Genomic DNA, 15,034 nt, shown 5'->3' on the forward strand with positions numbered 1-15,034 from the left:
GAGACTTTGATTCTGCGCGAATCAAACCACTCTTTCACACGTGCCCAGCGCCGCAGAAGCACAGCGCTGACACACTGAGGTGCTTCCTTCTTTGCATCTCATCAGTTTCTGGTCAGGTTTTAACGAACAAACAGGAGACGCACTCCACAGCTTTATTTGCAGTTTGATATAGTGTTGTGCTAAGGATTATTATTGTTTCTAAGATAACCTCTATATTTCAAAGACATCATACTGTGGTAACCTTGCGGCAACAGCTTCCTAACTTAAACAAGCTGCAGGACTTTTATTTGAGCACTCCAGAGGGTGCAAAAATTAAAGAGACATTAAAAATATTATCAAACTGAATTCCGGGACTCCATAAAGATATTTGTGAACATGAAAGGATGAGTGCACAACACTAAATACATCATTATCTGAAAAGAGAAGCCAGTGAGAAATGCTTTAAACCTGCAGTCCGTCTAATATCCACCAGATGGCGCCTCTCCTGATTGTACAGAAGTCCACAGTAAACTAAAAAAATTCCAGTAAAGTAAATAGAATATACAAAAGAAATACCAAACTATTTAAAATACATCAGGTGGTCTTAATTATTTTCAGCCTCGGTCGTTGTGTCCTTGGGCAAGAAGCTTCACCCGTTGACTGGTGGTGGTCAGAGGGCCCGGTGTCGCCAGTGTCCGGCAGCCAGGGCAGCTGTGGCTACAATGTAGCTGCCATCAGCAGTGTGTGAATGGCTGAATCTACACTTTGGGGTCCATAGGGACAAGCGCTATACAAATACAGACCGTTTACCCTCTGTGCGTGTGTGCGTGTGTGTGTTTCTATCATTGTCACATTTGATTAAACAAATAAAAACTACACTGTAAACAGTATAAAAGTTCGCATGAACCAGCAAGTTTTTAATACAAATCTCTGAATTACATTCAGTGACTCAGACAACAGTGTGAGAACAGTGACAACAGCTGGTTTTGTATCCTTGTTGTGTGTCTGCGTGTCTTTATACTCATCAGTGATTCTTTTTGAGTCCCTTTGTAGGTTTGTGAGATAGGGTAAGATATAGGTTACATTATTTATCCTAGAACTTGTTACAGCAGCCTATTAAACATAACGTATAACAAATAAGCTTAGATGAAGTATAAATGCTTAAAAATAAAATAAATTACAATCTAAAACACAAAAAAACTTTAGCGTCCATTTTTATATTTGTATAATTTTTAAAGTGTTGGGTTCATGGTGTATTTTGTGGTACAGTGCTGCGTAAACCCCGCGCCTCCTTCTGCGGATTGGTTTGCAATGATTGGTCGGTGAGCGGTAACGTGCGGCCCACGACTGCGACTCCATCTTTGTTGTGACGTTGACCCTTGCTGGACGTAAACTTCCTTGTTGGGATTGTCAACAGTGTGGCGGTAGAGTTTAGCTAACGCTACGTGTATCTCTGCTTCCGAACCGCTTCGAAAGTCGTTAAGCTTCCTTTCTTATTTTTTGTTTTGAGAGTTTTCAAATATAAAATGACTTTTTATCGAAGTCTCTCAGCGGTTCTTGTATCGGTATGCTGGGTTCTCTTGTCCGTGGCGGAGGAGGTGAGGAACAGCACCGAAACTCGTAGAACCGCCGCGACGAACTCCAGCAGGGTTAACGCCATAAACGGCACCAGCAAGGGTCCGCTTAATACCTTCAACGTGGACAGCTCGATGATCCAGAGGGCCCTCTACGTCCTCGTTGGCATCACTATAATCGGCGTCCTCTACTTCCTCATCCGAGCCGTGCGGTGAGAACTACAATTTAATTCAAGATCAAAAATCATTGCTTCTTACAGTCGCTACGCAGTCACAATTTCGGCCTAAAATGTCCAAAATATTTAGAAATATTTACGGATCAGGTGAAAGCCGAATTGAAGAGCACATTTTCCAGCTTCAAAAAATCACTTTACAGTACTTCAGTAACTTTTGAGAAGCGAAGAAAGTTTAAAAAACTGGATTTATGAATGGAGTCTGCTGATTATAAGGTGCTGCACGTTTATTGTTAGCTTTTTGACATAGATTGCATTCTCGGGGTACACGGTTGTGTATATTACTGTATCTGACAAGTTATTAGAGAAATCCAAAAGTAAGAATAGAGTAACATACATAAAGCCGAATTCCCTCCATAAATCTAACAACTTAAAACTTTGTATAAGCTGTTTTTATGTGTTGTAAATGACTATATATAAGTCCTGCATTATGTTTTAGTGACCATTTTTAGTTCGGCATACACTCCAAACTCCTATCACTTCTCTCAGTGTAACCGTTTCTGATAACAGGAGGTAGAACTTGGCCTCTCGTTTCATCCGACGTAGTCTTTGGTGAGAAGTACGTTTTTAATTTGAAGTCAGCAAACCTGCTCCTTACAGACGGAGACTATGCAGTCAGAATCGAGGGCCAACTGTCACAATAATTACAAATATTTACAGAAGCCAAACGGAGGCTCCTGCAGTTTTAGGAAGTCACGTGAGACACATTTACAACGTGTCCTCAACTTGAGAAGCGGAGAAACTTTAAAACTGTGAATAGTGGGGCTTAATGTTTGTCCACATATGAGGATTGGCAATTTCTAAACTTACACTAGAGCAAGCCTTTTAGTGGCCACTCTTCAGTCCCGCCATTAGTTTGTCAGTGAGTCAGAGCCAGTTGGACACATTGTGTAACCTCAGTCTGAACTTCATCAACCTGAAGGTTTAGTGACAGGCTGCTGGCCTTTGGTCTCTCCCATCATTTAAAGCTGTGGTGTTCATATGAAATCACAGGTTTGGTTCCCACCTGAGTGATGTCACACCAAACGTCATTGTAAATTCAGTCGTTTTAAGCTCTGTCTCATATTAGCGATGTGACACACCTGTGCAGAGTGTCAGTCATGCGTTTGTGTGAAGTTGCTGGACTCACTGTGTGGTTCAGGAGGTAACACTTAACACTAATCCTGGTCTACCAGTGTCTCAATTTGTTTTGGCCATCACTTGGCCTTGTTCTGAGTTTAAGTGCCTTTACATTAAGAATGTCATTCTCCTAACATTTCACATTCAGTTCATAAATATCATAATTCACCCGTGTTTTTTTTTAAGTGCTGTACATTACAACTACCTGTTTGGAGCACAGTGGCGTCGAGTTAATAGTAAATGTCTGTTTTGTGATGATGTCGTCAGGCTGAAGAAGCCCACCCACAGAAAGAAGTATGGTCTACTGTCCAATGAGGACGATGCTGTGGAGATGGATGCGGTGGACAGCGACGAGGACGACACGCTGTACGAATCTCGCAGCCTCCGCAGGTCAGAGGTTAACAGGCAACAGCAGTAATGCTGAAATAGAACCAGAACCTGATTTTAAGGCTAATACCAGTAAAAGTTTATTTTTATTTTTTATCTGATGTTCATCAGCAAAAGTAAAAAACATAGAATCATGAAAACAAAGTTGTCAAAACAATAAATAAATACATTTGATTATTTTGAATAGTTTGATTATTTAAATAATCCAGAGACGCTGACTGGAATTGTTCCAAAGTCTGAACTTTGCTGACTTTGATTTACAGTCAGTCTGATTGGTGTTATCTTTGTCTCTGTTCAGATGAGTCCTGGTCTTTGTCCTCTGACGGATCAGCCCGTATTGATTACAGATTGAGAGAGGGTGGGAGAAGTGACCAACGACTTGCTGAGACAAGTGGAAATAACAAACAAACTGACCAAATAGTCACTGAAGAAAAATGCCAAATCTCAGCTGCTCAAGGAAGATGAGCAGAATAATCAAATTTTTGTTCTTTTAAATGTGGTGTCGGATGAAATGCAGACATGACGGATCAGTGGATCCTCATGAGGCCAAATGTTCCTTTTCTGTTCGTTACTCCTCTTAATATTATTTCAGAGTGTTTTTCTAAGAGTTTATTTGGTGTGTTTTTCCACTCTGAGCTTTTCTGCTCTGACTACATGCTTTATACTACTGCAGACTGATGGCAGGCAGCAGCAATGGTGGTGTGAAATGCTGCAATTGATCAGGATTTGTTGTCCTGACAGATGGTCAGCCTGCCCTGAAACAGTGTTTCACATCGGCTGTGTTGAGACTAAAAGGGTGAATGTGAAGCTTTTGTATAACTCTGATTCCTGATGACATTTTTTTCTCTGTGGACAAGATTCACACTTCTTAACAAAACATTAAAATCTGATTTTTGAATATAAAAAAGTCTTATCATCTGTTTTTGTTTTTGAACATGAGTGTTTATTGGCTACTTTATTTTTTATCATGTCGTGTCAGGTGACATGATATGATATAAAATTAAAATATCTGTAGTTAAAAAAAAATGTGCTTACAGTATTGGAAAAAATAATTTTGTAAAAGCGCTGCAGAAGTGAAAATACATGAAGTAAAGAGTACATGAAGTTTTAGTAAAATATGTAAAAATGTTGTAACCATAAATATAAAATATTGGAAAATACTTTTGCCAAGCAAAATACTTCTGGAATATGTAAAAAATAAATAAGTTATTATTTTTACCAAGTAGCTCTTAGGTCCTAAATTAGAAACAGGGATGGATGAGGATCTCAAAGCAGCGGCTGAGTCTGTGTAACTGCTTGTTTGTTTTTTTAAATAATTTAATCATTACTTAGAGGGCTTGAGCTTCAAAATGAAGCTGTAGTAGCAGGCGTTCACCACAAGATGTCGCCAGTGTTACTGTTTCAAACATTAAGCTAAAGGCAACGTTAATAGCAAAGCACCTGTCGTATAGGGATCATATTAGCACAGCCTGAAACAGAAAACTGAACATCAGAAAAAGATCAGATTTGAATGATAACGCGGGACAAATATTATGAATGAACATCCAAAACAATCTTTGCAAAAGGTATTCAAATAAGGAAACAATCGAAACAACGTTAAGCAAAGTGTGAGAAATACTTCATTTTATGTATGTGTGTACACACACACACACACACACACACACACACACACACACACAGGGTCACCTGTCATAAAATTAGAAAACACAAACAATTCAATTCATTTTATTTATATAGCGCCAAATCACAACAAAAGTCGCCTCAAGGCGCTTCATAGATACAGAGAAAAACCCAACAATCATATGACCCCCTATGAACAGCACTTTGGTGACAGTGGGAAGGAAAAACTCCTTTTTAACAGGAAGAAACCTCCAGCAGAACCAGGCTCAGGGAGGGGCGGGGCCATCTGCTGTGATTGGTTGGGGTGAGAGAACGAAGACGGGATAAAGACATGCTGTGGAAGAGAGACAGAGGTTAATAACAGATATGATTCAATGCAGAGAGGTCTGTTAATACATAGTGAGTGAGAAAGGTGACTGGAAAGGAAAAACTCAGTGCATCATGGGAATCCCCGGCAGCCTACGTCTATTGCAGCACAACTAAGGGAGGATTCAGGGTCACCTGGTCCAGCCCTAACTATATGCTTTAGCAAAAAGGAAAGTTTTAAGCCTAATCTTGAAAGTAGAGATAGTGTCTGTCTCCTGAATCCAAACTGGAAGCTGGTTCCACAGAAGAGGGGCCTGAAAACTGAAGGCTCTGCCTCCCATTCTACTTTTAAATACTCTAGGAACAACAAGTAGGCCTGCAGAGCGAGAGCAAAGTGCTCTAATAGGGTGATATGGTACTACAAGGTCATTAAGATAAGATGGGGCCTGATTATTTAAGACCTTGTATGTGAGGAGCAGCATTTTGAATTCTGGATTTAACAGGAAGCCAAAACAGGAGAAATCTGCTCTCTCTTTCTAGTCCCTGTCAGGACTCTTGCTGCAGCATTTTGGATCAGCTGAAGGCTTTTCAGGGAGTTTTAGGACTTCCTGATAATAATGAATTACAGTCGTCCAGCCTGGAAGTAATAAATGCATGAACTAGTTTTTCAGCGTCACTCTGAGACAGGATATTTCTAACTTTAGAGATGTTGCACAAATGGAAGTAAATAAATTGTTGTAAATAAATAACTTTATTTTGGTATCTTAATAAAAACTAATTTGCTTTTCTGTTATATTCAATCAATAAACAAATTGAAAAGAAATCACCCACAAATCCTCATGTGGAAATAATTTTTTTGTCACCATAACTGAAAGAATTTTCTCTCCCTGTTCTTCCACCTGTTGCTGCTTTGTTACTAAACTCACTGAAAACAGGCTAATTCTGAGGTAATAAAACAGGAAGTGGCGATTTTTCCCACCTCACGGTCTGTCGGGGTCACTGATAGCAGGGTGACTGCTGAACTGCCACAGTAACAAGCTAATGATGAGTGGGCGTGGTGCTGAAGACTGATAAACGTCTCAGCCTATCAGACGGTCCCCAGAGAGACCACAATAACAACAGTACAACTCAACAGGTCCCAGAGGAGCAGAGGGGCGTGTTTCAATTAGAGAAAGCTGAGTATATGTGTGTGTGTTTGTGAGATGCTGGCTTATCCTCGGTTCCCACCTTAGTCTCTCTGTTTTCACACAGTTTATCTGATCAGGTGTCAATAAATCTGCTGAAGACCGTCACTAATTTTAGCTAAATCAACCTGCAGTTATTGTTCACCTGTTAGAAATATGGCTGCACCTCCAGTTTCCAGCAGACACTGTGATAGTGGGAAACATGACATCAGAACAGCCAACTAAATAGACAGATGTAAGATTATTGTTCTGAGCATCAAGGGGCAGTTTCAGAGCCAGATCGAGCTGGATCAAAGGTTTCTAAGAGGGCGGAGCATGGAGCCCAAAAACACTTCATGGATCCAAAGCAGGATCCGGAGGATAAAGGTGACATCATCAGAAGTCCAATACATCAAGTTGTGTTAGCTGAGAGATTAAAAAACCAAGACCCAACTGGCTGACACGCAGTGCTCACTAACTGCTTACTCAAATGTACTCGATTGAAGGATCATCAGCAAGTGTGAACACATGTATAAAACCAGATGTTGACACTTTGCTGGCCTGCAATGCTCAGAGAAACTGCAGAAAACGGATGCATCTCAGACTCAAAACTGTGTCTGAACAAACCACAAGACTTCTGGAATAATGTCCTTTGCAAAGATGAGGCCAAAGTGCAGAGGACCAAGTTTGGTGAAAAGCAAACACAGCAAACCAGCACAAACACCTCAATCCACCTGCCAAGTGGGGTGATGGACAGGTCATGATTTGGCTCTTCTTTTGGAGCCACAGTAAGGTTGTCACATTGGCCCAAACTAATGCACCAAGAGTGAAATGAAGCTGAGGCAAACTGAAGTGGACAGAGTGCAGATGATGCAAGAGAATTTTTAATCATTCTCTGCTGTGACTCCACTTTAAATCTAAATGAGGTGATGGAGGAATCCATCCTTTAGAGCTATGCTGTATCCTCCGGTTTGCGTATTTTTGGAGAATGATTCATCCTGAAGCAGATTAATGAGCCTCAAACCCACCTCGGAGCTTTGAAAGGGGGAGCTGGTTTTCAGTGGACTTTCCTCCACAGCCACCTGACCTTAACCCCACTGGATATTCAGGAGGAAGCCAAACAGAGAAACAGTGGTGGGAACTGAGGATGAGCCGATATCTCTCTGTCACACACACACACACACACACACACACACACACACACACACACACACACAGAGCTCTCTAATTGAAACACGCCCCTCTGCTCCTCTGAGTTGTCCTGTTGTTATTGCCATCTCCCTCAGGGCCGTCCGATTGGGTGAGATGTTTATCAGTCATCTCCTCAACTCATCATGGCCTTGTTACAGTGGCACAGTGACAGTCTACTCCGCCCCATCACCCCAACCCCCCTGCTCCCCAACACACAGACGCACACACACACAGACGCACACACACACACACCTCCACAGTGAGTTCAGGTGCTTTGCTGTGTTAGAGCACTAATAATGCTGCAACAAAATTTGACATTGAACTTAATTTAAATAATTTTTTTAAAAGAAAAAAACATCACATGTTACAATATAACAACAAGAATGTTTACTTATGCACTGTTACTTTCAAAACATATTTATTTTCCTTAGAAAGAATGAATCATTTATATTTACACACAATAACAGAATTATGTCAGAACAAAATGACCATGTTAGATATTACGATCCCCTAAAACCTGTTTATCGAGCTATATCCAGAGCACAAACCTCTGCTGTGCAATGATGTGCAAACTTTATAAAGATCAAAGGTTGTAAAATCATGTGAAAACTGAGAGTTAACTTCCAGTTTATGCACAATAGGAAAACCCAAGCTTCATCAGAAAACCCGTCCATCCATTCTCGTCTCCGTTTCGGGGTCGTGGGGGTCTGGAGCCTATCCCAGCTGTCTTAGCCAGTCTGTTGCAGAGCTAACACACACAGACAGACAACCATTCACATTCCACCTACTGGCAATTTAGAATTACCAGTTAGCCTAACCCCACTCACTGCATGTCTTTGGACTGTGGGGAAGCCAGAGTGCCCAGTAGTGATGGGATTTCCAGCTCTTTTTAGAGAACTGGCTCTTTTGGCTCCGAACCGGCTCTTCAGGTTGTTTTGTTGCTTTAATTAATTTATTATTAACAATAATATAAAATTATGCACAAAAGGAATTACTAATGTAAAAAAAAGTGGTTTTATTTATATATGTTTATACATAAATATATGCGGTGGCCCCTAGAGACAAAACACGTACAAACTCCAAAACACATTTCTAGCATGAACTGAACTTCCAAAACAGGATCACCTAAATTACACAATTGAAATCATGAAAGCATGTGTGTATTGTTTGTGTATTTATACACAAGCATTCATATATAGTCAAATAATTAAAAAAAAAAAAAAAGTTCATTTACCTGTTACTACCACACACCAAATCTGGTCGTTGGTACTTGCTGGCTTGTGTAGCCACAAGATAACAAAAGCTCAACACTGCCCCCTAGCATCCTGGAGCACTTCTTTTGTCTTTTGTACGTGTTTTGAGTTTGTATGTGCTTTGTCTGTAGGGGCCACCGTAAATATACTTTTATTTATTCACTCCACATAAAATGTAATAAATAAATCATATAATACAAAAAACAACTATTCACATTTACACCTTTTAACTTTTAACTATTTAAATTTTCAGCTTTTTCCTTTTACAAATTTAAAGTGAAACAACACAAAACACTGCAAACCACAACACAATTAAATATAAATTATAATATGAAAACAAAAAGAACATGCATATTCTCTGTCATATGGACCTGCATGAATAAACTTTCTGAATCCTTTATCATCTGCAACTGAATATAGTTGTGGATGATTACTATACCTTTCTAATGTGACGTTGTTGTCCCTGGCTCTCTTTCTCTCCCTCCCGCTCTGTTCCTGTGCTACTGCGAGTGTAACTACCGCCCCTCCCCCCTCTGCCCAGCGTAAAGCACAAGGCTCGCGTGCAGAGTGAAGCGGAAAAAAAGTGCGAGAGAGAGAGAAAAAACCCCACGGCTCGCGATAAGGAGCCGGCTCGCGTCGTTCAAGTCAAAGACCCGGCTCTAAGAGCCATTTCGTTCACGACCGACCCATCACTAGTACCCAGAGAGAAGATGCAAACTCCACAGAGAAAGGCCCCGGCCATACAGTGGAATTGAACTTACCACCTTCTTGCTGTGAAGCAACAATGCTAACCACTGCTGCCTCTTGAGAAAACATCATGCAGAAAAAACCCAACAGTAATCAGTTTAGATTTGAAAAACAGAATTGTTGATGGTCACAAAGCAGCAGATGGATATACCAAGTTATCACAGCATTTCTGTTAGAGGCATCGTCAAGGAGCTCACATCGGCCCTCACATCGGCCCTCACAGTGCAGAGCAAGTGTGGCAGAAGCAGGAAGAGAAAATTTCAAAGACTCTGGAAAGAAAACTAGTGAGCAATGTGTCTAAAGACCCCAGACCTCCACTTCTGCAAAAGAGACACCCTTAAGTCAGACTGAAGTATGCCGAGGACTTCTTGGACAAAGACTATATGAGTATGTGATGATATCAGTTTATTGCAGCTCTTCACTCAATCATCAGGTGCAAATTTAGAAAAAAATAAATGAAGAATTTATGATAGTCTTGCACGAGTGAATCAGCAGGTTGTCATTAATGAAGAGGAAAAGCATCAGTTTCTCTGTATTTTTATTTCTCTGTATTCAGATGTGAGCATCACACCTGCGCATCATCACAGATTTCATCAGTAGACAAAAAGACATTTTTATTAACATTAAAATCACCAAAGGTTCCTCATGAAAGAACCTGTATCTGGTTACTGGTTCTTCTGCTTCATGGCAGAACATCACCCTGAATATCAAACATAAAACACACAAACAACATGGAAAGCACACGTCTAATAACACTGATACATGTGAATATCACATGAACTTTTTTCATTAGTGAATTACTAAATGCAGAATAATTCATATTTATGGATAATTCCATGTGTGCTTTTAAAGCTACCAGCCATCACTCTGTGCTTTTATTTAGCTACACTAACATCTCAATCATGTATTAAATGGCCTTTAAAATCCACATTTCCCTTTCACTCTGTTCACCTCACTGAGGAAGAATATCATCAGTTTAACCCAAAACATTTACAATATGAACAGATGTTCCCAATGCCAGTACGTCTGACCTGTAATCATTTATTCATGAAGATCAATAATTCATCTGTCTGCTGCATGAAGTGTCGTGTATCATTTTTGTGATTTTCTAAAACCAGTCAGAAATAATGCAGAGGCATTGTCTGACAAAAAGCTTGTAAACGACGAAGGTTTCTGTCTTGTTAGTGTTCCCTGTTTACATCTTTGTGTTTGAGCCTGAATCAGCTGACTGACGACAAACAGCAGAACTGGAGCACAGGAGCATCAGTCTGACCCCAGACTGCAGGGGCCTTCACATCTGGAGTGATGAAACAGTCTCAGCTGATCTCTGCTCGACCTGCTCAGCTGTACCTGCTGGTACTGGAGCTGCCTCTGCTCCCCCATCAGCCCATCAGAGTCTCCCTCTGATGAACTCTCGCAGGTGGAGTTAGGTGATGGTGTCCCCTGCAGTCTGTCCTCCTCCAGCCTCACAGCCTGGCTCTGTGGGGCCCCGCTGAGGTCTTGCTCAGTCAGTAGATGGTCCAGAAAGCTGATGTACCTGAGGGCGAGGCGTAGGATCTCGTTCTTGCTGAGCTTCCTGTCTGGGGGGTGGGTGGGTATGAGACGTCGCAGCTCTGCGAATGCACCATTCACATTCTGCTGGCGCCATCGTTCTCGACTGTTGGTGAAAATCCGACGTACCACTCTGGGACGGGTACCTGAGGGGAGAGCAAAGAAGGATCAGCTGGAGAACCACATCTAAGGATGTAAGGTTGGGTACAAAGTAGCTGAGTGACCCTCAACTGGTGACAGCACAAGCATGTGCAGTGACAAAAAAACAACTGTTTTGTTCTAGTAGGAAAAATCTAATAAAAGAACCAAATAAATAAAAGAGACAGAAGTGAAGGAAACAGAGACGAACACCTGACAAAGACTGACTCACACTAAACACACAACATGAAGACAAGGATTACAAAATACAGGTGAAGTCAGAAAAGAACGAAGAAGGGAAGTGGAAAAAAACTGAAAGCTGCATGAATTGGAGAGGGAGAAACAGTGAGACAAACAGAGGAAAGACGGGAAGCAAAGAAGAGAGAATCTTCAAAAACACAAGGACAAGGATTCACAACTGAAACCACTGAACAGTGGAGAGAACACGACACCTTAAACAGAACCACGTGAAGAAGAAACACAATCTCACTCTGTCTGTAAAACATCTTTTTATGCAGCATCATCGTCAAGGTTTTATCTTTAATAGAAAGGAAAACTGCGAAGCTTTTTACAAATTAAAACAGCCCTCTTTCATCTTATAGGATACTTGTCTGATTTATTTATAATTTACGGTTGAAAACAGCTGCTAGTATTGATAACCACTTATAACTGATAAGTGGACCTTTTGAATGTGATATTATTTTTCTTAAATGCTGAATTAAGTAAAGCTTAATGCTGCTAAGATGTCTTTTGTCAGCTCTATAGAAGAGCACACTAACCTGCGTGTCTCCATATCTGGTGATGCAGTGAACTCACCCTCAGTGAGGTTCCTCTCACACGGAGCCGCTCTGAGCTTCAAGGCGATGCGTGGATCTGGATCACTGCACACAGACACACAGACACGTTGGTGAGGAGCAGAAAAATCCTCCTTGGTGATGAATTATGGAAACTCATATTTTATTTTAAAAATGGTTTCAATAGAATGCAGATGCCAGCAACATGCTGAAACAAATGCACCATAATCGTTATAATGGCGTTCTCCCTGTCTTGTAAAACTGTGTAAATACCGCAGATCAAAAAGCCAATAACAGGTAATAACTGCGGCTTATGTAAAACAAGCAGCTTTTTAGTGCAAACACATTGACTGTTGTAAACTCCAACATCTATTAATCTTTACAGTAACAAAAATGGTTGTTTTAAGCCGTTTACAGTTCATTAATAAACGCCGGTCTCACCTGCGGAAGGTGTGGAGGTCCTGGACATCTTCGTGCAGCATGTCTCTTGCGAACAGAAGCAGCAGAAGTGAAGGAGACTGGTGGCTAATCGGGGTTCAGTTGGCAGTTCGGGCTCCGTTGACCTTCCCTCGGCTCTGTGGAGAGTCAGTGTCGGTCGCCTCTTTTTATATCCACGGACCCTCCCACCCCCACCTCCCCGTGTCCCGGCGCGTCGTTTCCTCGGAGCCCCCTTTGATAAAGACAGTCCCATTAAAGTCATTAAACCCAGGGTCCCAGGAAGCAGCTCTCCAGGGACCTGCAGGGTCCTTGGTCCGCCTCCCCCCTCCCCCCCTCTGTAGGAGTCGTGTTTTCCTCCGTCACGACTCCACAGCCTTCGGCGCCACCGCTGCCAGCCGGACCCAGTACGCACAGACCATCAAGGCTGGTCCTGTGCTAAAACTTCTCAGTGACTGAAACACTAACTGAAGTAGCCTACGTATTGAAGTAAAACCAAACATGCCACATATGATTCATCGCCATATGACTGTTTCTGTTTAAACTGTCTTTTCTTGGCAGCTCTGGGGGTTTCTCGCTTTTGTTTGCGGGGTTAAAAAAACTGAAAGTCTCAGACTTATTGTTGAGTAGCTTTGATGCGCCTCTCAGGTGAGCCGAAATTTTAAGGGGAATTTTTATTTTATTTATACACTCCTCGGAAGTTCTATCTGTTCACATTTCTGCACCAAAATACGTTTACAGCTATTATAGGACACGTCAGTAAGAGGGAAACGGCACGATTTAATAATATTAAGAAGACTTAATGAAATGCTGGTAAACTGGGATTTTGTTTTAATCTTTGCCAAGCAGGACAACTTAAAAATCAGAGACAAAGGAGGAAAACATGCTAAATGCTCACACTGAGCCATGTTGTCCAAGGTCAGTTACAAACAGGAATATAACGTCTTCAATAGCATCAGCCTATAAAAGTAAAAATGTAACTGTTTTCATTATTGATTTATTGATCGATCAGTTTCTGTACGTGGCTAGACTGCGCAATGGGAATTAAATTCAAATTCAAATTCAAATTTTATTTGTCACGTACACAGTCATACACAGTACGATATGTAGTGAAATGCTTGGACAACTGCTCGTGACCTAAAGAGAACAAAAAAGGAAAAGGCTATGAATAAGATAGGAAATAAATATGAAAAATTAAAAAGGGTAAATTTAACTAGGAAGGAATAAAATATAAATTAAGGTTAAAAATGAAATAACTGTACAACACAAATTAGAATGAAGGGTAAATTTAACTGGGAAGAATAAGATAAAGATAAATATATAAATTAAAGTTGAAAATAAAATAACTGTACAACAAAATACACAATATAGAACTATATAAGAATGTATGAAGAAATATAAATAAATATATACACAATAACAGCAGCGTGATTTAAGTAATGAAGTGAAAACAATGTCCAGAAAGTCCAGTGTGTGTGTAAGAACCATATGTGTGGGTCAGGACTGTGTGGTGGTGTGATTGAGAGACCGTATCGCCTGCGGGAAGAAGCTCCTCCTCAGTCTCTCTGTGTTGGTCTTCAGGGAGCGGAATCGCTTTCCTGACCTCAGCAGAGAGAACAGTCTGTTGTTGGGATGGCTGAGGTCCTTCTTATTGGTGGTTGTTAAACTTCTATCAATCGCCTTTTACTTAATTATCTTATAATTTGTATTTATGACTCGTGTGCAGCCGGAAGCGTTGCAGGTGTCGTGTGGTTCCAGCTGAGCAGTTCACTCACGAGCTGTTAGACTCGTCTATCTGATGTTTGACGCCATCAAACGGCCGCTTCGCTTTCCGTTAAACGTCTCTACCTGCGCCCAGGGGTGCCCAACTCCAGGCCTCGAGTTCCGGTGTCCTGCAGGCTTCAGATGTGTCCTTGATCCACTACAGCTGATTTAAATTACCAAATGACCTTCTCAACAGGTCTTGAATTTCTTCAGAGGCCTGGTAATGAACTAATCGTTTGATTCAGGTGTGTTGACCCAGAGTGAGATCTAAAACCTGCAGGACACCGGCACTCGAGGCCTGGAGTTGGACACCCCTGCCTGCGCCGGAGGCTGCGAGGTGTTCAGACAGACAGGTGAGGAGATGTCTGCAGTCAGGGAGGTGACAAAGTTAGGCTGAGCCACAGACACACGGCAGTGAGACTCGTGATTAAAAACCTGCACGAGTTACATCCTTAACTATCCACAAACATTAGTGATTAATGACCATCGTAGATTAAAACGCTTAATGAGGACTATTGCAAACAATGTGCTTTTATTTTTTATGGTGTTTATTTTCATTAAAGTTTGTAGAGTTGATGTGGAGGTTAAATAAAATCAGCTGTTTGAATCTCTCTAATTGTCTGTGATGATGTTGACGTGGTTTTTGTTTTGTCCTTTATTACTTCCATTATAAATCTCAACTTCTTCCTTTATGGAAGAAAGTTTATTTTTATGATGCTTTTTCTGGTTTCAGTTCACATAAATTAATCTGTGTTACTTCTGGTCTGTGATATTTAATTG

The 15,034-nt window shown here is 41.0% G+C and overlaps 3 protein-coding genes across 3 annotated transcripts in view; 2 read left to right on the forward strand and 1 right to left on the reverse strand.

Annotated features, from left to right (window-relative positions):
• Positions 1–15,034, forward strand: part of LOC145420475 (uncharacterized) — a 262,367-nt gene that overhangs the window by 10,666 nt on the left and 236,667 nt on the right. The gene's annotated exons all lie outside the window — the stretch shown is intronic.
• fam174c (family with sequence similarity 174 member C) lies at positions 1,197–4,199 on the forward strand. The gene is made up of 3 exons (XM_026194885.2): positions 1,197–1,765; positions 3,173–3,295; positions 3,591–4,199. Exons 1-3 carry the CDS (start codon positions 1,506–1,508, stop codon positions 3,592–3,594), a joined length of 387 nt encoding a protein of 128 aa, XP_026050670.2. The 5' UTR covers positions 1,197–1,505; the 3' UTR covers positions 3,595–4,199.
• LOC113006734 (T-cell acute lymphocytic leukemia protein 1 homolog) lies at positions 10,094–12,809 on the reverse strand. Its single transcript, XM_026142881.2, has 3 exons — positions 12,497–12,809; positions 12,078–12,142; positions 10,094–11,269 (listed from the first exon to the last, which is right to left on the reverse strand). The coding sequence occupies exons 1-3, from the start codon at positions 12,535–12,537 to the stop codon at positions 10,836–10,838; spliced, it is 540 nt and encodes a 179-aa protein (XP_025998666.1). The 5' UTR covers positions 12,538–12,809; the 3' UTR covers positions 10,094–10,835.

The sequence above is a fragment of the Astatotilapia calliptera genome, chromosome 15, assembly GCF_964374335.1.
Source record: "Astatotilapia calliptera chromosome 15, fAstCal68.1, whole genome shotgun sequence".
In the NCBI taxonomy this organism is placed as follows: Eukaryota; Metazoa; Chordata; class Actinopteri; order Cichliformes; family Cichlidae; genus Astatotilapia; species Astatotilapia calliptera.

What these genes read in the sequence shown, in the direction of transcription:
- fam174c (XM_026194885.2), top strand. Translation starts at nt 1,506, where the DNA reads ATGACTTTTTATCGAAGTCTCTCAGCGGTTCTTGTATCGGTATGCTGG. An exon ending in TTCCTCATCCGAGCCGTGCG is followed by an intron (nt 1,766 to 3,172) that starts GTGAGAACTACA and finishes TGATGTCGTCAG; the next exon opens with GCTGAAGAAGCCCACCCACA.
- LOC113006734 (XM_026142881.2), bottom strand. Translation starts at nt 12,537, where the DNA reads ATGCTGCACGAAGATGTCCAGGACCTCCACACCTTCCGCAG. An exon ending in GACCTCCACACCTTCCGCAG is followed by an intron (nt 12,143 to 12,496) that starts GTGAGACCGGCG and finishes GTCTGTGTGCAG; the next exon opens with TGATCCAGATCCACGCATCG. An exon ending in TGAGAGGAACCTCACTGAGG is followed by an intron (nt 11,270 to 12,077) that starts GTGAGTTCACTG and finishes CTCTCCCCTCAG; the next exon opens with GTACCCGTCCCAGAGTGGTA.